General features: G+C 60.2%; 1 protein-coding gene and 1 long non-coding RNA gene across 6 annotated transcripts in view; both read left to right on the top strand.

Annotated features, from left to right (window-relative positions):
• The window catches only part of FGD3 (FYVE, RhoGEF and PH domain containing 3), a 50,358-nt gene extending 38,946 nt beyond the window's left edge, over positions 1 to 11,412 (top strand). For 2 of the 5 annotated variants that reach the window (XM_042965317.1, XM_015544355.2), the window contains exons 11-18: positions 194 to 273; positions 1,442 to 1,472; positions 2,309 to 2,416; positions 3,288 to 3,350; positions 7,804 to 7,926; positions 9,398 to 9,541; positions 10,195 to 10,341; positions 10,581 to 11,412. In XM_042965317.1, coding sequence (XP_042821251.1) covers positions 194 to 273; positions 1,442 to 1,472; positions 2,309 to 2,416; positions 3,288 to 3,350; positions 7,804 to 7,926; positions 9,398 to 9,541; positions 10,195 to 10,341; positions 10,581 to 10,799 — 915 coding nt within the window. In that variant the 3' untranslated portion in view covers positions 10,800 to 11,412. The remainder of the gene's footprint in view (positions 1 to 193; positions 274 to 1,441; positions 1,473 to 2,308; positions 2,417 to 3,287; positions 3,351 to 7,803; positions 7,927 to 9,397; positions 9,542 to 10,194; positions 10,342 to 10,580) is intronic. The other 3 variants (XM_042965318.1, XM_042965319.1, XM_042965320.1) reach the window with 3 other exon arrangements.
• Positions 11,413 to 20,923: 9,511 nt separating this feature from the next.
• Positions 20,924 to 23,243, top strand: LOC107181100. The gene is made up of 3 exons (XR_001511893.2): positions 20,924 to 21,129; positions 21,515 to 21,654; positions 22,840 to 23,243. It is a non-coding gene; the product is annotated as an uncharacterized LOC107181100 (long non-coding RNA).
• Positions 23,244 to 23,298: the final 55 nt, after the last annotated feature.

Here is a 23,298-nt window from a genome sequence, read left to right on the forward strand (position 1 = left end):
CGAGAGGTCCTAGCCCTGTCTGGGCAGGACAGTGGTCCGCCCTCCTGCGTGGACCAGCTCCCCTAGTGTCCCACCCACTAGGTCACCTCTGCCCCCTCTCAGGAAAGACCCCCAGTCTGAGAGCATGAGCCTGCTGCTCAGGGCCTGCTAAGTAACCAGTGGTTTTGTTTTGCCCTTGGCCCTGTGTCTCTAGGTGCAGGATATCGTCAAGCCAAACGCGCCCCACACTTTCGTCATAATGGGAAGGAAGCGGTCCCTGGAGCTGCAGACTCGGTAAGGGTGGCTGTCCCAGCCTCTGCTGCTGTGGGAACAGCTTTGACCTGAGATTTTAGCAGACAGCTTTCTTTTTCTGAACGGGATAACCTTGTGACGTGTTGTTTTTGGCTTATGTTATTCACTTATTTGTGGTTTACAATGTAACAGCTCTAAGGGGAAGTTGGTGAAAATTGAGCTGCTGTCTTCCTCCTCTTCTGCACCCCAGCAGACACTCTTAATCATCTTGGAGGTGTCTTTCCGGAACTTCTGGGTGTATGAACGTGTACTGAGTTTTAAAATCGCACATGGTTATTTATTATATAGCCCGTTCTGCCCCTTGCTGTAAGAAATCATTTCATATCCGAGCCCCGTTTCCATAAGCAGCATAATTCTCTGTTATGGGCAGGGGCCAGCTCCTGCTGACAGGCACCTAGGCTCTTCCTGCATCTTGATACTGTAGAAAGTGCTAGAAGCAGCGTCCTTGTGCCAGCTCTGTGCGTGTTTGTCAGCCTGTCTTTCAGGAAGTTTCCTGAAGTAGAATTCGTTGGTCAGACAGTAGCACATCTGCTTTAGGCTTTGGTGGCTGTTGTCACACTACCCTGTAACTGATGCCAGGCTTGTGCTCTGAGGGGCAGGAGCATACAGGAGATCCCACCTCTCGTTTCCATGAGCAACGTGAGATCTTTGTAACAACTGTTGTGGTCCAGGGAGGCGTTGATTTACATTCACTGCAGGGGGATCTGCATACCACACCTGGCCATATGTGATCCTGTCTAGACACATCTGACCCTATGTGGCCACACCTGACTCCACCTAGACATACCTGGGCACAGCTGACTCCTCCTGACACATTTGACTCCACCTGGCCACCCCTGCCCCACCTGGCCACCCCTGCCTGCACCTGGCCACCCTGCCCCACCTGGACACACTTGACTCCAGCTGGTCTCATGTGACTGCACCTGTCCCACCTGGACACACCTACCCGACCTGCACACCCTGACTCCAGCTGGTCTCACAGGACTGCACCTGCCCACAGTGTGCCAGAGCACTTGAGGACGGTCCTCCAGCCCTTGAGCTGCACTTGGAGGCTGTGAGCAGCCGGGGCATGTGCTGGGGGACTGACAGGAGTCTGGTGATTAATGGTGTCTAAGACCGGGTTGATAAAATACTGCTTTTGTTTTTACAGGACGGAAGAAGAGAAAAAAGAATGGATTCAGGTGAAGCTTTTAAAATTTTAAAGTAATTGACCAAATTCTTGGGCAGTGTGGCCATTTCATGTTGCAACAAGGGATAGAGTGGCCCAGGCATTGCCCACCCATGTGCCCCTCGCAGTGACGACGTGACCCTCATTAAGTCCCTTCAGATGCCACAAGTCTTTCAATCGGCTCACGTGTTTGGCACCATAGTGAACAAATAAACACGGAAGGCCTGGAGGTGGGCAGGTGGGCACGTGGATCTCTGCTGTCTGGTGGGCCCAAGGGGAGCCCACGGCCAGCCGGCACGAGCAGCAGGTCACATGGAATGGGGAGGTGGCCAGTGTTCTGGGGCAGCCAGAGCAGACTTAGCTTGGATCAGCCACGGTGGGGACAAGGGGGACAGAGACTAAAGCCATGAGGGCAAAGGTCAGAGCAGGAGCTGAGGAAGGGAGCCCAGTGTAGCGCTGACCCAGAAGGCCTGTGGCTTCCAGAATTCTTAGAACAGAAAGCTGGGCAAGGAGAGAAGAAGGAAATTCAAACAGAAACAAGGTGGGAATGCTGCTGTGGGAAATATACGTGTGTCTTCAAGTCCATACAAAATGTCTGGGAAGCATCTGTGGCAGCCTAGATGCTGGCAGGTGGCGGGGGGGGGGGGGGTGGCACCTGGCGTGCAGGGTGGGCCTGGGACCTGTGGATGGAGAGTAGAGACTTGGTTGGCCATGGGTGACCTGTGTCGGGTCGTGGGTCAGAGGGACGTGCGTGGCCATGGGATCCGTCCGTGAGGACAGAGGTGTACTGGCCCCTGCCCTCCTGGATGTGCTCGCTGAGGGCCCTGGTTCTCTGTGGTTTCATCTCAGGTCATTGAGGCCACCATTGAGAGGCACAGGCAGAACAGCCAGACCTTCAAGGCCTTCAGCGGCTCCTTCGGCCAGGATGAGGACCCCTCTCTCGCCCCAGAGTCCCCTGTGAGCACCAGCGCCCTGGAGGCACGGCAGGGACCCTGAGGGGTGGGCGCTAGGCCTGATGCAAGAGGGCTGGCACCCCGGGAAGGACCAGGGACCAGCGTATGGGTGACATGCACTCACTGCCTGTCCCTTACTGAGTACTGACACAGGGGCCATGGGGCTCAACGAGGTGGGTCAGTGCTTAGCTGGGCAGGAAGGGAGAATGGGCCTGGGTGACGCTGTGCATGAGGAGCTCGCTTGTCCCCACACGCAGGAGGCAGGGCCCTGCCCAGGGTCAGATGTGGGGGATGTCAACCGCAGCCACCCATTAGGGACCACCTCCTGTGGGCACAGTCATGAGTGCCTTCAGAGGAGGGGTCCCTCCCTCCCACCCCCCAGCAGAGGCACCCTTGAAACCAAGGGAAGCCCGGCCCAGCCTGGCCCCACAGCCTCGTGTCCCCGTGTCCCCATCACCAGGCCCGGCTGGCCCTCCCACAGCCTCACCGGGTCTGCCTGTCAGACCACTTAATATTTGCATCATATCTGTTCTTTTTTTTTCTGCTTCGTGAACACATTTTGAAAGAAAACTTTGCATCCGTCTCAGGCCACCTTAAGCAGAGGCAGCCTGGACTCCGAACCATCCCTGCGGCTACAGAGGGGCAGGAAGAGCCAGGCCCTCTCCCCTACCCTACACGGTGGGGCACAGACTCTGCAGGAGTGTCCCACACTAGGCCCGGGAGGAGCGGTTCCCCAAAGTCCCAGCAAACACTGGGCCCCAGTAGACTCTTTCTGCCCCTGTGGTCAGGCAGAAGGGGTAGGGTGACGGCTACACTGGATGTCAGCGCAGGGCCGTGGAACCTGCACTCATGCTGACTGTCTTTGTCCCTTCCAGGTGGTGAGTGCCAGCTCTGAGGACCCTGCTGTGGCAGCCGGCGGTGGAGGGGGTACCACGGGGGTGAGTGACCCCTCCAGCTTCGGCAGGGGTGGAAAGTGGAGGGTGAGCTGGGACCAGGATGCCACCGCATTTGACCTGAGTCCCCTCAGTGACAGCCTCTGGCCCTACTGGGAGAGGACTCGGGGGAGCCTGCTGGGACCCATGTGTCCATTGCCTGGGTTGGGTAGAGGTCACACAGCTGGGCTCTTTACCTCCTGTGAAAAGTGACTCAGGGCGGTGCCTGACCTTCAGGCCGCTGGGTCATCCAAAAGGGAAATGTCAGCCCCCTGGCCCCAGGGCTCGGGAGGACAGGCAGGGGTGCTCTCAGGGAAGGCTCCTCGGAGGCGGTGTCTGACCCATCTGTTGGGCCCAGGAGGATGGAGGGAGGTCCTCCCTGCAGGCCCAGGAAGACAGTGGTGCCCGAGACCCCCACTCCAAGCCTGCTCACCTTCTTGCCACCTGGGGCCAGGCAGGCAGGGAAGGAGCGAGGTAGCCTGTGTCCCTGTCCCCACCCACGGACAGGGACAGGCCTCCTCTCCTCTGGCTGGTTGGGGGATTAGGTAGGAGGGTGAGTGTGTGTGCCTGGCACTTTGTGAGTGTGGTTGTTGACCACTGGCCGACCAGTCGTGAACCCTGATGACATCTGTGACCCGAGACACCAGGGGAGTGTTGCACCTGTGTGCCGGAGGGGACACTCCTGGGAAGGCTGGTGGGGAAGGGCTGGAGGCCCACACTTGGGCTGGCTGCCTGAGGGTTTGCTCCTGAGTCCCCCACGTCACATTCTGCGACCCGCCAGCCTCTCCGCTCCTCTCCCACGCCCTCACCTTCCAGGCTCACATCCCCCCCCCAGGTGCTGCCTTAAATTGTTATTGAGTGTCCCTAATTCAACGTTGAAGCCCAGAGCTCGCCCAGTGAGGCTGTGTGGCCCTTGTGGATTGGTTGTTGTTCTGGGCGGCCCCATTTTGGAGAGAGGCTTGGGGGGCAGGCCTGGCTTCTGGCTCCTTCCTCGAGTTGGGAAGAGGGATCTGAAGAAACTCTGGGGAGATGGCAGTTGTCTCCTTGGCCACAGGGAGCAAGGTTCCTGTCATGGCCTGAATTTTTAGTAAGAATACATTAGTCCCCTCCTCCCATCGTGGCCTTTGCTGGGAGGGGCAGGTGCACCTGGACACTGCAGCCTCCTGCTGCTTAGGAGAGTGGAATCTGGGCCCCCAGCCTGTGTCCTCGGGTACCAGGCGCTGGGAAAACCTTGAGAAGCTCCTGGGCCCCCAGGGAAGGAGGGGGCATTTGGGGGCCATGAGGGGTGCAGGGGCCAGGTGGCAGGAGGAACCCCCTTATTCAAGTGGTACAGCTACCTCATGGCGCTGGGGAACAGACGCAGTCCCCAGCAATTAGAGTAATCGAGTCAAGAAGCCTGAAAGGGGCATGGGCAGTGGGGAAGGGATGGTCTTGTCACCACCCATGAACTCCCTGAGGGACTTCCTGTGTCTGGCTTCACCCTCCTGACCCTCCCCTGGGCCTGTGCACCTGCTCGGGGCCCACGACATACAAACAGTGCAGCAGACTGGCAGCTCCATGCTTTCCTCACTGGTGCGTCCTATGAGCAGAGATGTTTCTGGACCTGGGGCAGCTCAGTGTGGGCAGAGCCCTGGCTGCACAGGGCCTGACTGAGACCTCCTCTGGGCACCTATACGGAAGGTGCTCAAAAATGAGTTTTCATTCTGACACCGAAAGACTGACCCTTGCTACAGACGTAAGCTTACTCTTAGCACATTTAGAGAGGATGGCTAAGTCCATGCATGCTGTGCTGGTCTCATTTCCTGAGCCCTGGTGTCCTCAGACAGATGCTTCTGCAAGCCGCTTTTCCTAAGAGAAGCTAAACCCAAACCAGGAAGTTTCGCAAGTAGCTGAAGCCCTCAGTGTTCTGCAAGAGTCACGTGGCTCTTCACAGAGGCTTCCTGGGGCCCAGACGCATGGGGAGGACATGCGGAACCCTCTAAGGGAGTTCCTTGCCAAGCAAGGCCCTGACCCCACCACCACCACGACCTGGCGCTGCCCTTCCACCCCGAGCCCAACCTCTGGGCTCATAGGACAGAGCTGCCCACGGGGAGCAGAGGGGCCGGGCAGGGTCCATGTCCACGCCCTGCAGGACCCTCGGGCAGGTGTGAGGTTCTTTCAGGGGCTGCTTGTCACAGCCACCTGTTGGGGGCAAACGTTTGCCTGAATGTTTCTCCTGCTTCTATGCTGTGGGACAAAAAACACCCAGTGAGTCAGACCCCAGCGCCCTGGGCAGAGACCCCCTCCCGCATCCATGGTGGCATGTGGGGTGCTTTGGGTGGAGCCTTGTGGGTGTCACAGTTCTGTACCTGCCTGAGGACTTGGCCCAGGCCTTTCAGGTGTCGCGGCATCCAAACAGATGAGCACTGCTCTCATCCACTCGTCTGATAACCTGACCACAGAGGGAGCCTGGTGAGCCAAGGAGACCCAGTCCCCGGCCTTGCGGGTGGGTTCCCGACCCCCTCAGTGTCAGTGTCGGTGTCGGTGTCGGTGTTGGGAGCTGCGCGGCCTGGGGCGAGCCGCATCAAGACCAGACCGAGGGTGCTGGCGTGGGGCTACAGAATGCTCTCCAGAGAAGGCTGCTCCCCTCAGCCCCAGCCCCCAGCCTCCCTGTTGTGGAGCTGCCCTTGGTTCCGCTGACCTTCAGGTGGTGCCCAGGCGCTCCAGCCCCACAGCATTCGCCTCCAGCTCTTACGGGCCAGCCCTCTCTGGCCCTCCTCCTGCCCCAACCCCCTGGGACACCCTGGAAGCCCACACGGACTCCCGGCTGTGATTTGTGGCTCTGGCCTTGGGCCAGCGCACACATCCAGCTGCCCTGCTGCTCTCTGCTGGCCGCTTGTGCCTCGTAGGCCCTTGGTGGGTCACCCTGGGGGGGGGTGGAGGGCAGGGTGGGGGCTTCTGGGCCATGGCATGCCTCAGGGATGACCACATTCCCCTTTCCTCTCCCTGCCCTGCGCCCCCGACCCCAGACCCCGTCCCTCCCACATCTGGCCCTGAGCAGTCCTGAGATAGTCTCCAGGAAAGGAGCCCTGAGTGAGGTGGGGAGAAATGGGAACATAGAAGGGGGGTTGGCAAAGTCAGTCAGGATCTACCTGCTATGATGGGGCTTAGGAGCCGTTGCTAACCCCACTGTACAGATGGGGGACCCTGAGGCTCGGAGAGATGATTCGTTCATGGTCTCGTGGCTGATGAGGGGCGGTGCAGGGGCTGGGGGCTGTACAACTCCTACCCAGATGGGGAAACCAAGGCTCAGCCAAGTGGCCCTGCTGAGCCCCCACCGAAGCCTCATGCTGTGCTGTCTGCACAGTGCTGGTGAGAAAGCCTTTGCCTTGGGGGTGCTGGGGTCCTGGACACAACTGAAGTCACAGTGACCAGGGGATGGGAGCCGAGCACGCAGACCCCGCTGTCCGTGGTGCAGACGGAACCTGGTGGGGCCGGGAGGCTGGGAGGGGGCTGCTCACAGAGCCTGGTTTGCATTCTGCTTGTTTACTGGTTTCTTCCTCTTCTACAAGATGTTTCTGGTGAACAACTGAGCAACTGCAGTCCGACTCGGGCTAGAAAGTTACCCTGGCCCCAAACAGCCAGTAGCAGCCGCCGGGCGTGCTTCCTGCAGCCTGGTCTCCGCTCACAAATAACCTTTCTGCTTGCCGCCCTGCACGCGGGTCTTCTCCCTGAGCGGTGTCCGGGCAGCCTTCAACAGTGCCCCCACTTGTCGTCTGACTGCACCTCTCACACAGGGGCCCCCTCCTTAGCTTTGGGCGACATCAGAGTTAGGAAGAAAAGTGGATACATTCGACAACAAAATCCTCGTCTGCAATCACTAAAGCAGTAGAGAAAAATGAAAACCCCTGCCCTCGCCCTCCGGACCCGACGCAGCTTGTTTCAACGAAAAGCGCTTTATGGTGTCGTGTGACTTGTCCCAAAACTGTGTAACCTCTGTGAACACAAACCACATTCGTTTCCTGACTTCCTGTTGATCCCCTGGCAACCCCTGGGCGGGAGGGCCAGACCGTTTGGTGGAGGCTTCGTGGAGGCGGAGAGGGTGCAGTTGCCGCCCACCTCCCTGGTGCCCAGGTGGGCCCTGTGTGCCCCTGAGCCTCGGGCCAGTGGCACGGGCGCCAGGCAACGCAGGCCACGCCGGGCAGAACCCCCTCCCCACCTGGGCGGCTGGGCACCGTCTTCTCAGACCCAGCAGGTTGTCACTGGCCTCCACGCAGGCCGAGTCGATCCAAGCAGAGATCCAGACCCCTTACACCCTTCCTGTGGGCCACAGTGACCCCAGGGCAGCCTGGGGAGTGGAGCTGGGCGGGCGCAGAGGCGACGTGCTCTGCTCTGTCTTCTGTGCCGCGAGCGTTTCGCTCTGCGCGTGCGCTGCCCGCGTGCTCACCCACCTGCCCCTGCGCCCTTGTCGCCCCCGTAGCCCGAGCCGAGGAGAGGGTCCGCTAAGACCAGGCGCGACAAGGAGAAGCAGGGCTGCAGGAGCTGCGGCGAGACCTTCAACTCCATCACCAAGAGGAAGCACCGGTGCAAGCTGTGCGGGGCGGTGAGTCTGAGCGGCGGCTGGGAGCAGCGTCCCCTCCCCGCCCGCAGAGTGGTGCCCTGGAGCAGGCAGGCGACGGCCCGTCCCAAGTAGGGGCTCCCCTCCTTCCTCTGGTCCGCTCGTGTCTGGCCAGCGCTGTCGTGGCTGAAAAAGTGCCAGATTGGGAACCACAGAGCTCAGAGCTGGGTGTCCCGGGAGCTGGGGGATGAGGGTGACCTCATGCCCTGTGAGGAGGTGGAGGGGATGGAGTGGGGGGAGGCAGGTGCAGGGTGCAGGCGTGATGGGGCTCCCTCCTGCTGCTTCGGTCCGGGTGCTCCAAGGGTGCTGACGGTTGGGTGGACCTGTGGAATGTGAGGCCACCTTCAGCCGGCACCCTGAGTGATCACCGTCTCCATTTCTCCTGGCAGAGCCCCCACGACCCTTTCTCTTGAGGGTGGGGTTTTGAATTTAGCATTGGAAGGGAAAGTTGTGCCTGATGAAGTGTTCCTAGGTTAAGTCGTTAACATGGAATGTGTGTCAACAAGGGGTCTAAGCACAGAGCTGTCTTAGAACTGTTTTTTGCAGAACATACCAGCGGACTGTGCCTGGTCTGCTGTTCGCTGTCATGCCCTTGCATGAAACCTTGAGGCACTGGGGGAAGGAGAGGTAAATGGATGAGCCCTTAAGTGAACGGACAGGTGGATGATGGGTGGGTGAGTGGACAGAGGATGGATGGATGGACGGTGGGTGGATGGTGGGTGGATAGATAGAGGATGGATGGGTGGGTGAATGGTGAGTGGTCGGATAGATGGATGAATGGATGGAGGGTGAGTGTGTGGGTGGATAGATGGGTGGATGGATGGATAGAGGATGGATGGATGAGTGGGTGGATGGTAGGCAGATGGGTCATCATCCATCCGTCCATTCACTTATCCGACCATCCTTAGAAATAGAAGTAGAAATCTAGTAGAAATCATGGAAATTGCTATGTCATAGGGTAACTTCATTTTCAATTTTTTTGAGGCCCCAAGTATTTCTTTTCCACAGCACCCATACCATTTTACATTCACAGCAACAATGCTGAAGGCATCAGTTCCTCCACATCCTCACCAACACTTACCTTCTGTGTTCTGAATAATAGCCATTCTGACTGATGTGAGGTGACATCTCATCATGGCTTTGATTTGCATTCCCCTGATGACAAGTGATGTCGAGCAGCTTTCCATGTGCTTTGTGCCTCTTCCCAGTCTTCCTTCCGTGCACACACACCTCTCCCCAGTCTTCCACACAGACCCCTAGACCCTCCAGGTGAGGAGGCAAGTCCTGGATGCCCGGCAGGGGCCCGTACCAGGGTCCCTGTCCTCTGACGAGGCTCCTGCGGAGAAACCCTTCCCCTCTACATGCCGCGTCTCTCCTGGCCCTTTGGCCCTTCCAGCCTCTTCCTGGACAGTCTTCTGTCTGGAAGGTGAGGTCACAGGTGCCCTCTCCCTTACAGGTCATCTGTGGGAAGTGCTCCGAGTTCAAGGCTGAGAACGGCAGGCAGAGCCGAGTCTGCCGAGAGTGTTTCCTGACCCAGCAGGTAGCACCTGAGACCCCCAGCCCTGAGGCGGTGCCCGAGGACCCCAAGCACAGCACAGAGGTGGGCGGGGCCAGTGAACGTCCTGGACAGGAGCCCCTGTCCCTGGCACGGTGTAGACCATGCTCCCAGAGCTGTTGGCTTCCCTTGGGCTGGGACAGAGGGTGTGTGTGTGTTCAGTGTGTGCTCATGTGCACACGGTGTGTGCGTGTGCTCAGTGTGTGTGTTCATGTGCACGTGGTGTGTGTGCGTGCATGGTGTGTGCATGTGATATGTGCATGGTATGTTTGTGTGTGCTCAGTGTATGTGTTCATGTGCACACGGTGTGTGTGTGTGTGCATGGTGTGTGCGTGTGCTCAGTGTGTGTGTTCATGTGCACATGGGGTGTGTGTGTGTGTGTGTGTGTGTGTGTGTGTATGGTGTGTGCATTCAGCTGAAACACAGCCCTTCCCCGTGAGCCACACCCTGGTTCCTGCTGTTCTGTTTTTCCCTACTCTGTCTTTATTTCTTTCCTGGACCCACTGGTGGCCTCACTCTCCTAGAGCGTCCAGCCTGCTAGCAAGAGGCCTTGTGGTGACCTGGAGTGGGTCAGGCCAGCCCGGGGCCTTGTCCAGTCTGCTCCCAGAAGGCCAGGCCTGGCACTTTTACCCCCACCCCCGCCCGTAAGGCTGCCACCTGCAGGGAGGCTGCGCCTGACCCATCCTTTGTGTCTCCAGAAGGCGGCGGCCGTGGACGCCCAGCCCAGCCTGCTGTGTGGTCACCTGCGGGTGTCAGACAGCGGTGACGCTTGGAGCGAGGTGTGGGCTACCATCCCCACGTCGGAGCCCCTGGAGCTGGTGCTGCACCTGCAGGGAGGCAGCCAGGTGTGTGCCCACCCCCCCTGCCCCTGGGGTGGTGCTGGGGGGCGTGTCCAGTTCCCACAGCCCAGAGGGGCCTGGGCCACACTGCCCGGGACCAACCCCGCTCGGACTTGTGTGATCTGGGGCCTCTGTTTCCCCGGCTGCTCTGAGTCACCCCTCTGCTGCCCGCCGGTGGGAAGGAGTGGTCAGCGGTGCCCGCACCACAGAGGCCCAGGTGCCAACCCACCTCTCCTTTGCTGCAGGCTGGCCGGCCGCCACGCACCATCCCCCTCTCGGGCTGCACAGTGAGCGTGCCGGACCCCATGGAGACTCTGGGCACCGGGCATGTGTGGCGGCTACAGCAGGCCCAGCAGGCCCTGTACCTGAGCACCCCGTCGGCAGAGCAGCAGCAGCGGTGGCTGGAGGCCCTGAGCGCAGCTGCCCGTGGAGACCCGGCTCCGGCCTTCCCAGGGGCCCCGTGAGCTGAGCCTCCGCCAGGTGTCCCCGCTCCGCAGCCACCATGGTGGGGCCTGTTGTCACCTGGGAGGTGGCGTCGGAGGCCGCGTGCAGGTGCAAAGGGCTCGGACCGCTGGGGGTGGACAGGTCACAGGGCGCTTGACCCTGAAGGGACCTCTCAGAAGTGGAGGAAACAGGCCCAGAGGGGGCAGCTGCCCACCCAGCATGTCTCCGCAAAGAGCCTGGTTCTGCCCTTGGCCCCAGCTGTGTGGCCTGGAGTGAGAGTGCTGGCAGACTGTCTGGTGTGGGGCGCCAGCTCTGGAAGGCAGAAGGAGCGACTTGGGGGTACCCGGGGCCTGGTGGAGGTCTGTAGTCCTCCTTCCCTCCCTGCTGCCCCACCCCTGCCCCATCCACACCGTCTGTACCCGTGAGCTGAACTGTGACCGGTGGTGGACTCCACCCCTCCTCCACCCTGTCCGGCCCCGAGGCCCACCTCCCCATTCGGACTGGCTGGTGGTCAGCCTGGGCCATCCCCGCGGGACCTCCCTGAGAAAGTCAGCGGAGGCCAGCAGAGGCCTGAGTTGTGTGTGCGGCCAGCGGCAGGACCTGCTTGTCTGCAGAAATAAATGCTGGCAGCCAGCAGGTGGGCACAGCCTCAGGGCAGGGGCGCCAGGTGGGGAAAGAGGGTGACAGCACAGCTAGGCCTGGGGGGTATGGGGCCCACCCTGTGGCGCAGTGTAGGGCCTGGGGCCCAGCCGGCCCCTCCCCCTGGTCCCACCTGGTCCCCTTCCCCCCACACCCATGACTTCTGCTCTCTGTGTGGTGACTGAGCACCTACTGTGTCCGCAGGACCTACTGGGCCCTTCTCTCCAGGATGTGCCCACTTGACAGCTAAGGAAACTGAGTCCTATCACCCCAGACCCAGGGGGTGGCTGGAAGTGACCCACTGGGAATAGCAGCATTCCGTGGGGTGGGAGGAAACTAGCCCCCCCCCCACTGCGGGTGCCCAAGGAGGGGTCCTCACAGCTGCCCCCATGAGTTCTCTGAGCCTGGGCAGACCCAGGCCCTCTCCTCCTGCCCACCAGCCTGGAGTCCCCTCACGCACGTTTCCACAGTGATCCCAGTGGGAGGCCCTTTCCTCACTGGGCAACCTTGAGGGTCCCCTGGGAGTTATGTTCCACAGCAGTCCATCAGAGAGCCCCGGGGCCCGTGGATTTCAGACGAGACACTGGGAAGGACTCCAGCAGCCGCAAGACATGGTGCCTCGGGGTTTGGGAGGAACAGAATCCGGAGCGGAGGACGCCCCAGGGCGGGTGTTGCAGGAAGAGCGCTCAAGCCTAGGGCAGGGCCACGAGCGGCCAGCAGGTCACAGGTGGGGAGCAGAGCAGGCTGGAGGCCGCAGGGCCTGGTCTCCCCAAGGTGTCCCTCGGTGTTGCTCTGAGAGGTGGGGGCCACGGGGCGGGCCTGGGAGTGTGACTAGAGCTGTCTGGCAGCAGCAGGGTTGTGGGGGCGCAGATAGAGACAGGGCCCCGGGTCCCCAGTGGGTCCCCAGGAAAACCCCTGTGATGGGCAAGTTGGAGGCTGCAGCTCCCAGCATTTCAAGAGATGAAACGCCAGTGTTCTTGTGAAACATCCTGATAAAAGTTAGCAACTACCGCAGTCTGAAGTCACAGGTGGGTGGCGGTGAGCAGCCCCAGGAGGCAGCTCTGTCCCCAGGGGCCCCTCCTGCCCTGAAGCCCAGGGCCTGGGCACACTCTCCTGCGCACCCACGGAGGGTCCTGAGGAATGCCAGACGGTACGGGACACGGTCTCAGTCCCTGCCTGCCTAGCCTGATGCCACGCATAGGGGCTGTGGTTGGAGCGAGGGGTCTACCTGAGCAGGTGTCCACAGGAGGAAGGGTAGCTAGCAGTCGGAGCCCAGGCTCCCATTGTGGGTGCCAGGGCCCACTGACCACACCACCATGGGAACATGTGTCCTCACCAGGCCCAGAGGGGGAAATACACTTGCCTGAGGTCACACAGTGAGGTAGGGACTTGGCTGGGTGTCGTCCACCTGTTCGTGCAGGGCATTGCTCGCACGCCTCCTCTGTGCCGCCACTGGATTTCTGGGACTGGGGGTCAGACGACACCCTGCAGCCTCTGGCCCTTCCACACATCCAGCCTCATTTTCTCCTGTTCACCACACCCAGGTGCCCCCGGCTCCGGCCCTGGACCTTTATTAGAACGTACCCGCCTCCTTCCCACCTCCCTGTCGGCCCTTTCGAGACCGTGCTGGATGTACCTGTGCCCGGTCTCTACTTTTTGCTTGGATACTTGCCCTTTTTAACCTGTCTCTCCATCCAGCACGGAAGCTCCCGGGGCAGCACGGTACACCCACAACGGTGCCTGCCTCCTAGCAGGTGCCTGCCTCCTAGCAGGTGCTCAGTTGGTATCTGCCAACAGGATTGGTGAAGGCTTGGGGACGCTGTTCTTTCCGTGTGGCCCCTGAACACCTTGGGCCTGGGATCTTTGTTTTACGGAGGAAACTGAGGCTCAGAGAGACCCAGTGGCTGCCTCCCCCGTGGTCTCCGGGACTCAGGGACAGAGCCAGCTTATCCTTGGGCGTCTGGTCCCATTGCAGAGATTGGCACGATGAGACCTGAGGGGACAGCATGCCCCAGAACACTGGCAGAGGGGCATTTGGGTCCACTTGCAGCTATGCCTGTCCCCCAGGGGGACACTGAGGTGGCAGGATCAGCCCCTGAAGCCCCAGCTCATGCCAGACCCCACAGCTGAGGCCTTGAGGTGCTCTAGCTGTGGCTCCCACACCTCCTGGGGCCTGACAGTCCTGGCACCAGGCATCCAGGGAGAGGGCGGGCTCGGCTCCCTCAGAGCTGTTTGCACGTATCTGCAGGTGAGCCCCTTCGGATCCTTCCAGGAGGCCCAGCTGGGAACCGAGGCTGTCATGGACCCCAACGCCCGTTCCTTTCAGGCACCACCCCCCACCCCCACACACACACAGGGCTCCCGGTGGGCAGGGTCGGCTGGTGGTCACCTGCGATCTCTGACATGGGGAGAAAAGGGTCATGAAGCCTCTCAGAACAGCACCTGAGTCCTTCACACCCTCCCCCTGTGGGACTCTACCCCCTCTGCATCCTGGTTCCCACCCAGCCACCTAGTGCACCCAGGAAGGAGGTCTGTGTGCCCCAGGTGCATGTCCATGTGGGCAGTGCTCGAGAGGCATTCGGTCCAGGTGTATCCACCTGTCAGCACTCTATCTTTCTCCAGATGATGCAGCTATGATCCCTAGGGGGCTCCCAGTGGTCCCCAGGGGAGTCTCAAGGGTGCCAGGGGGCTCCAGGCTGTCCTGGCAGGTCTCCGGGTGGTCCCTGAGGGGTTCTGGTGTTCTGAACACCTGCTGTGAGGTGCTGCTCCCTGACCAAACACCCTCACACCCACCAGGGCTCCACTTTATGAGGGAGAAAACTGAGAGCCCAAAACGGTGAGTGGGGTCAGGGCAGGTTGTGGGGAGGAGCCAGGCGCCCACCCCACATTCTGCACATTCCATCCTGGAAAAACGGCCGCCTCCGCCCTGCTGGCTCCCAGGACTGCCAGGCTAGGCCTGGCCCCGCCGGCTCTGTGGACTAATGGGTGTGGTGCCCGCTTACGGGTGCACAGAGCGGACGGAGGCGCTGAACCCAGGAAAGCGCAGCCCCCCAGCCTACTCGTGGGAAGCCTTGTGTGCAGCACTCCTGGTTGGTCCCAGGGGGCCCAGCCTTGGGCGTGAGGGGGCCAGAGGGCCCTCCTGGAACAGGAAGGAAGGGCCTCCGGGGGCCCAAACCAGGCCTGGGGAATAGAGCCATCTCCAGCCTCACCTGAAGCTGCTGTGGGAGAATGAAGCGTGTGCCATGAGAGAGCGTCCTGCTCTCTGCTGCCTGCCTTACCCCGCAGCCACCGTCTGTGGGGACCAGCCTGCGGCCGCCAAGATGTCCCCGGCCAGAATCCACACCGGCGGTACCTCTGAGGGGGACAAAGTTGTCCCCCTTCCTGCCAAGGCCGCTCTGCCTGCTGTGACACACGTCCCCCTCCCTGACAGGCCCCCCCCTCCCTGCGCCTTATAAAACCCAGACAAGCAAGTAATGCCCCCGAAACACAATGTCTGCCCCCAAAGGGGCCCCAGAAAACTGACAACTGAGCAGCCCATCCGGGGTCATCCCCAGAGCAGGAAGTGTGTGTGGCCCTCGGCCCAGAACCTACAGCAGCCTCTTCTGTGTCCTCCCAAAACCTGGACCAAGGGGCCACCTCCCTCTCCTGCACACAGGGGTGTGCTATGGCTCAGCACGGGGAGGTCCCCAGGAGATCAGAGCAGGGGCTGTGTCAGGTTTCTCTCAGTAGCAGATCCTGTTATGTGGATTGAATGCAAGGAGTTTATTGAGGAGGCCACCTAGAAAGAGCTGTGTGGGTGCAAAATGAGATGGAGAAGGGCAGAGAGCCAACACAGGTGTCTCGGGTTGAATGGTGTCTGTTACCTCCAGATTCTCGTCCATCCGGAACCTCAAAAGGTGACATTATTTGCAATAAGGTCTTTGCAGATGTTGCTGGTTAAGCATAGAGCAGGGCCCCAAACCCAGTAAGTGCTTATCAGAAGAGGAGAGGACATTCCGGAAGGCCCCCCACGCTCCCAGGGGGAGTGTGGCCTTGCCCTCACCCTAACCCCAGACTCCCTGCCTCCAGAACCAAGAGAGAGTAAATTTCTGCTGTTTTAATCCCTTTAATTTCTGTCGTTGCCAACTTTGTGGCCATTTGCACGGCAGCTCCAACAAACGGGTTCCGTGCGATACGGGACGGGCTGTGTGACGAACACCCCAAACCGAGTGGCTGTGGAGTTGCGGACGGGAGGAGTGTGGGGTGCGCTCCCGCTAGAAACGCGGGCGATGAGGGCACCCCCGGTGAGAGCTGAGACGGGAGGGAGGGGGGCCACCCTTGCCTCAGGTGGAAAGTAGAGCTGGATGTTAGCTGAGGACAAATCGGGGAGGGGCCCTTGGGCAGAAGGGAACCTGCTGGGGTGTTGACTCAGAGGCTGTGGTCTGAAGAGACCCGAGGTGCTGCTGGAGAGATTGGGGCTGTGACCCCCCGAGTCTGACAAAGGGGCAGAGCTGGGATCACCAGGCGAGGCCTGTGGGGCCTCGTGTCTGGCGGCGTGAACCCCTGTGCGGCGCCCAGGCTTGTGAGGACAAAGCGTCAGGCCCTGAAGTCTCCGCGGCTCACGCTGCTGGGCTTCCAACTGGCGGTTCGGGTCATTTCGGAGGCCGTCTGTTACCCGGCCTGGGGTGACTAGGGCAAGTGGACAGGGCCAGGGGGCAAGGAGGCGGCTGTGGCTCTGCACGGGCTGGCCTGCAGGTGAAGGCAGCCCCGGGGCCATCCTTTACCATCTCCAAGCACTGGAGGGGGAGGGCGCCCCCAGGGTCAGCACGCCTGGCAAAGCCTCAGATCACAGAAAATGAAAGGCCATCGGGTGGAGCCTTGGGGAGCCTCGGGCCCCGAGGGGCTTGGCTGAGAAGCCACGGGGCAGAGGGGTGGTGCACAGGCAGCCCCTGCCACAGACAACCTGCCCAAAGCACCACAGCAGCACCAGGGTCTGAGCTCAAGTTCGCTGGTGGTCTGGGCCAGACAGAGCTCCACCTGGTGAGTGGAGAGAAAGAACAGAAGGGGAGTTTGCCTGAGGTGACACCAGCACTACCCACCTGAAGCAGCTCTCGTCCGTGGACTCTGCTGGTGACGGCTGCCCTGTGCCTGGCAGAGATGAACCACGTGTGGTCCCTGCACTCCGGGTGGAATCTGTCTGCTCATGGCCTCCTCAGCCCAGCCCAGCCCAGCCAGGGCAGTAGGGAGGCCTTCTTGCAGGAGGTGGTACTGAGGCTGAGTATGGAAACACCAGCAGAGCCATAGGGCTGGATAAGATGACAGAAGGCTTCGCTCCCAGGCCCTGTGGACGCGGGAGATCAGGGAAAGGGCAGCCAGAGCAGCCCCAGGCGGCACTCCACGACTGGCTAAGAGGACACAGAGGCAAGAGGGCTGAGCAGGCACCATGCAGCCTAATCACCCCTTTGAGTCTGGCTTGCAGAGGTGAGGTGATGGCCACCCTCTGTAGGACCTGGGAGTCTCCAGCCTCTGAAGACTGCAGCAGCACGCTTCCCACAAAGGATTGCTGGGCTCAGTTGAGCGTGTTGTCCACTGTGCAAAGGCCCCGCTGAGCATGTAGCCACACTGAAATCCAGCCTGTGCTCACCATCAGGGCCTTGGCCCTCACCGACTGGGTTAGCCTCAGTGTCTCCCCTGGCCTCTGTGAGCCTCACAGAGGAGCTGCGAACGAGGTGGTCTCCAAGGGTCTCAGGAGCATGGTGGTGCAGGGGACAAGGGAGAAAAGAGAGCAGCAAAACCCGGATGGCCGTGAGCATGGAGCCACCCAGGCTGAGAGGGGCCACTGTCAGGAAGGCAGTCAAGAGATGCCCTCATCTCTGGTCATGGGCTGTGCCCACATGCCCTCAGCCGGCCTCGCTCGAGGTGGCTAGACGGACAAAGTACACATTCCTCTGAACAGTCTAGAAAATACACATGAACATCTGGACGATGTGACCCGCGTCCCCTCCAGCGCTAACGCCCAGTCCTCCGGAGCCCTGGGTCGGCTGGTGCGTGTCTGTGTCCCTCGGAACTCAGCGGGGTCGCACCCACATTTGGGGTCTGAATCTGATCCTACTCTGTGATTTGGGGAGAGCTGCTGGTGTGCCTGGCAGATACGCAAGGAGCGTTTGGGACAAGCTGGCCCAGTGCCCGGGCCCCCATGTGGCTCTCAAACTTGCTGAGGATCGTACCACTGAGAGGTGAGGTCTGTCTCGCTCCTTGAACCCGAGCTCCATGGCCGCTTGATGGACAGAACAGAACACAAGCGAGTTCCAGGCCACACTTACAGAAAGGGGCAACTCCCACTCCCTGTGTTCTGGGACACGTGCTCCCGGGAGCCAGCACCATGCTGCATGGAAGCCCCAGCAGCCCCCGGTGAGCCCTCTGCAGCCGGGCCTGGATGCAGATGCATGAGCAGAAATGACAGTCATGAGCATTGCCACTGCCATGCAGCAGCACGTCCCTGGAGCCCTGGAGCCCCAGCAGTGGTCAGGCCCGTGGCACGCCTCTGCCTCACTGCAGCAGTTGGCCCAGGGACAAGTGAGCACGTGGTCCAGCGCGTCCCTAGGAAGCAGTGTTTGGGACGCTGGGAGGGTGGCCCCCCTGCCCGGGGACCCAGAGCCCCAAGGGCTTTCAGAACTCGTCACCATGGCCCCTGGGCCAACGCTGGGGTTCTGTCTCTTGTAGCCGCCCGGGGCAGCCACTTAGCAAAATGTGTGAGTCATAGTCTTGAGCCTCAGTTTCTCACCCATTAGATGAAGACAGCACGGTGCTCAAGATGGTTACTGGGAAGCGTGGTCATCAGCACAGCGAGTGCTGGGGCAGGGGCAGGTGTGCAGCCTGGCCCTCCCCGCCCTGCTGTCCGGCACACTCCTCCAGCGATGGCATGAGCCCCTCCTACCAGCCCTGACTGTGGGCCGCATGCGCTGCACGTGTTTGGAGGCCCTGCACGTCTAGCGCACCCATTCTACAGGTGGGAAAACAGAGGCACAGAGAGCCGGACAGTCAGGCCCCAGCGTCTGCGCCTTGGAGCAGAAGTCTGGGATGAGCTGTGTCACTAGAGGAGACCCCTCCCCCGCCGGCTGTGTCCCCATCTGTGAAATGAGAGCCCTCTCAGCACCTGCCAGCGTCCAGGGCTCTCTGATCTATCCATTCGGATGGCCTTAGCCAGCCTCCCCGGCTGTATAGGGGGCCCCAGCAGTGCCTCCCCAGGCCGTGAACCGGGCCCCAAGCCTGGGCCTCTGAGGTGCCAGAGAGAGAGCTCCGAGCATCCACAGGCATGGCTTGGGGGAGGTGGGAGCCAGACTGGAGCCCAGAGAGGGGCGGGGCTCGTCCAAGGCCAACCACAGTGTGACAAGGGGGACTGACGGGGGCCACTGGGCACTGGGCCTGCGGAGCATGAGGGGCAGGCTCTCACACTTCTCTGGTGACCGGGGACTCCCTGGGCAGGTGCAGGCTTCAAAGAAGCTTAGCCAGCTCATGAGCACTAAGCCCCAGGATCGCCCTTGACCCTCCCGTGCACTTGTTACAGCTTGGCTCGCCTGAACCCTGCTCGAAGACGAGCCCCCGCCCCCCGCAGGCCCCAAACCCTCATTCTGGTGAGTGGCCTTGGATGGGACAGTCCCCTTCTCCATGCCTCAGTCTCCCCATGTGCAAATGAGGGATTATCACGCGTCTTTTCACAGTGGAGTCCCGACTGTCCTGTGAATGTGTGCAATCATTTACAGGGACCCCACCCTTAAAGGTTTTACTAGCTTCCTGTTTTCTGACTAGAGAATGGCTTCATGCTTGTTGTAGAAACTCCAGCACAAAGAAGACGCAAGAGGCAAGAAACGGTTGCCCAGCGGTGGGGGCAGAGGAGCCGCGGGGTCAGCCCCGCAGGCCGTGTCCCTCCTGTGAGGGCTGTCCCGCAGGAGGGGCTGCTGGGATCTGGTCGGTGAACCCACCACCTGCTCTCGCCCTCCAGGGAAGCATGTGGCCCCGAGGCCTGTGTCCCCGCAGGAGCCCCGAGCCGTCGCTGTCACTGTGAACCTGTAGGCAGCAGCTGGGCGTCGCCTGGGGTGACTCCCCCACCCCCCTCCCGAAGGCCCAGGCAAGCTGGCTTGTGAGGCCGCTGGCCAGGGACGACAGCCCAGCAGTCAGAGCTGGGGCCTGACAGGGAGCAGAGTCTCGCCTTCTTGTGGGGCAGCTGAACGGCCAGTGTGCGCACGGGCACCAAATGGCCTGACAGAAAACATTTTGGGGAAATTCAGCCCAAACATTCAGCTCATTGGAGCTACAACCTCAGGTTACTTTTTTGAAAATTGTTTTTAATTAAAAAAAAAAAAAAAGGCAAAGCCCATTGGGGCCACACTGCTTCCCTCTTAACCATCTTTCGATAGAACTTTCTGGGGTTGGTCCACGGTAAAAGATTTTTAGGATGAATATCTCACGTTTCTATCAACTAGAAACCAAAATCAATAATATTTAAAGAAGGGACGCCTAGCTGGCTCAGTCTGAAAAGCATGTGACTCTTGATCTCGGGGTCATGAGTTTGAGCCCCATGCTGGGTGTAGGTTTTATTTAAATAAATTAAAAAAAAAAAAATATATATATATATAGGAGCGCTGGGTGGCTCAGTCGGTTAAGCATCTGACCCTTGATTTTGGCTCAGGTCTTAATCTCACAGTTTGTGAGATCAGCCCCTCGTCGGCCTCTGCCCTGACAGCATGGAGCCTGCTTGGGATTCTCTCTTTTTCTCTCTCTCTCTCTCTCTCTCTCTCTCTCTCTGCCTGTCCCCCACTCTCTCTCAAAATAAATAAATAATAAATGTTAAAAAAAGAATATTTGTTAAAATTTCTTTTTTTACATTTTATTTATTTTTGATAGAGACAGAGTGCGAGCGGGGGAGGGGCAGAGAGAGAGGGAGACACAGAATCCAAAGCAGGCTCCAGGCCCTGAGCTGTCAGCACAGAGCACGACGCGGGGCTCGAACTCACAAAACTGCGAGATCATGACCTGAGCTGAAGTCGGACACTCAACTGACTGAGCCCCCCAGACGCCCCCCCCAAAAAAAGAATATTTAAAGAAAATAAACAGCATTTTACATTTCTACAGTTATTGTCCGATTTGAGGGAAACACACCAAAAACCACACCTGCCCCCATCGAGGCTTATGAACAGCCCCCCTTCCCCAGGCCACCAGGGCCCACGGACACCACATCGGTCAAACTGGGGGCTGAGGAAGGTGCCCGTGGGACCCCTTCAGGAAGAGAAGACCCCCAGGGCAGATCCTCCCCATCCCCTTGACAGGTCTGGCAGCACAGGTATGAGCCCACTTTACAGAGCAGAACACGGAGACCCAGGGCCTCAGACCTCTCTCCCCTCACTGCCTTCCCTGGTTCCTTTCCACGAGTCCATTCATTCCACAATGTCCCAGCGTACTGCCTGCTCCAGTCGTAAACTGAGATGGGCGGGTGGTAGGGTGTGGGCCAGACCCCAAATGCAGAGGCCACGGCTTCAATCAGCTCCCCAAGGCGTCCGTGTGGGCTCTTGCTGCCTCTCCAACAGCCGCCCACAAGTTCCTTCCTGGCCCCTAACACCTGCACAGGGGGAGCCACAGTCCTCTCTGAGATTCAGCACAGGCTTTGAGGTCGCTGTGGGGGCCGTTTGCAGGTAAACAGGGAGGGCTCCCTGGAAGGGGGGCTGAGGCCTGAAGGTAAGAGACCCTGGCATAGCCCAGGCACTGCTCCCAGTCTGGGCCAGGGCGCAGAGAGGCTGGGGCCCTGGGCAGCTGGGAGGGCAGAGGGGGGCAGGGGGAGGTGGTAAAGGGGTGGGGCCTGAGGGGCCCAGTTCCAGCCTTGATCACCGCAGGGCCTCCGCGATCTCAGGGTGATCTCAGGAAGGTGGCAGAACCTTCTCTAGCCCCCAGATGAAAACACTAAGCCTCGTGGCATCGGGGTGGGGGGGCCTGTCAGAGTCACGGTCTCTGCCATGGATGAGGGGACAAGGTTTTGGGGCAGGCGGTGGCCCAGGCAGTCTGTCATCTGAGGTGGGCCAAGTGCCTTCCCCACCTAAGCCTCAGTTTCCCTCCCTGCACACAGTCAGCGTTGCCGGGCTCTCCAAGAGGCCCCGGAAAACATGGATGGATGCAGCATTCCAGCACATGGCTCATATCAGCCACGGACCCACCTCTAGAACCGACCCCAGTGCCTCCTGCTGCTTCTGATGGCTTTCGTGGCAGGTGGGTGTTCTGAGCTGTGACAAGGGACATGGTTTCCCGTGGGATGTGGCAGAGGTCTTGGGCCACCCCAGCTGCCTAACAGTACAGGGGGCCAGCACCACATGCTTGAACACCCAGAACCCACTACCCAGCTGTAGACCAGCGAGAACAGTTTGTGTCCCTGACCTCGATGCCATCTGTCAGGGGCTAAACTGTGCCCAGACCCCCACCCCCCAAATTCAAGTGCTGGAGTCCTAACCCCAGTACCTCAGAACATGCCGTTTTTGGAGACAGTACCTTTCTACAGGTAACCAAGTTAAAGTGAGGTCAGAAGGGCTGCCTCTAATCCAGTAAGACTAGTGTCCCTATAAAAAGGGTAAATCTGGGCAGCGACAGAAATGTACAAAGGGACAGACGGCCATGTGAAGTTTGGAATGATACAGCCACAAGCCAAGGGACTACAGGAAGCTGAACAGAGGCCTGGAATAGATCCTTCCTAGGGCCTTTGGAGGGGACACATCTGCTGGCACCTGATCTCAGGCCCTGAGACAACATGTGTGCAGTTCTAAGACACTCAGCCTGTGGCACCGTGTTACAGCACCCCGGAACATACCGCCCTAAGTGGCCAGGCTCAATCTGGCATTTGGGACTCCTGGAGGCCTGGGCCAGCCGGTCCTACCTCCCCTCCCACTCACAAGCAGAGACCAGGGTTAGCCCTGTGTGCAAGCCCTGGAGATGGGCTGGGGGCCTCTGGCAGGGAATTCTGGGGCTCCAGCCTAGGGTGGTCTAGAGGGAGCAGGGATCACAGCAGGCCCTGTGGGCTCACCTGGCTTTCCCATGTGGCAAACGGGATATACTTGCTTGGTCAGGGGAACTGAAGAAACTCATCTTGTGTGGTCCACGGGTCTGAAGTGGGGACCAGGTATTATGGGGTGACCGCAACTCAGACCCAGGAAAGGGGAGGGTCCCTCACTTATTCCACTGGCTCTGAAAGCAGAGGTGGGGATGGGCTGCCCTGCTGGGACCCTGCTCTGTGGTTCCAGGAGAACACTCACCTCTTTGTGCCACCTGCCAGGCCCTCCAGAGCCAGTCTTGTCCACCTGGGCCACCTTCTCAGGCTTCGTGAGCCAGGGACTTCCGGCTGTTCTTCAAGCTTCCAAAATATTCCACCTCAGGACTTTTGCATCTGCTGTTCTTTCTTCCAAGATCACTTCCTCCAACTCCGCCAGAGACAAGCCTACTTGGGAGCAGCCCTGAGCCACCCAGTGCCGCCTCTGCTGGGAAGTCACTAGTTTGAGAGCCCCCTGGGCGAATGGCCAGGCAAGGACGCGCGGCGCCGGGGCGGGGTGGGGTCAGAGGGAGAGGAAGGGGCGGGCTGCAGCTCCGGGTCCGGCCCGGACCACGACCCGGGTTGCTGGGCCGGGGGCTGAGCCGGGAGAGGGCAGGTGCCCCGCCGCGTTCGTGAGGGCACAGCCAGACCCCAGGGGTCTGAATCTGCCCCCACCACCCGGGGCTCCTCAGTGAAGACCTACAGCATCGACCCCCCAGCTCAGAGGGCCTGGCCCACAGGGACACGGATGGGGTTCACATGTGCCGCTCACGGAGGACATCTGGCCTGGGGAACCGGGGTTTTCAGAGGGGCGGGAGACGAGGGCAAAGCCCGTG

The sequence above is a fragment of the Panthera tigris genome, chromosome D4, assembly GCF_018350195.1.
Source record: "Panthera tigris isolate Pti1 chromosome D4, P.tigris_Pti1_mat1.1, whole genome shotgun sequence".
Taxonomy (NCBI): domain Eukaryota; kingdom Metazoa; phylum Chordata; class Mammalia; order Carnivora; family Felidae; genus Panthera; species Panthera tigris.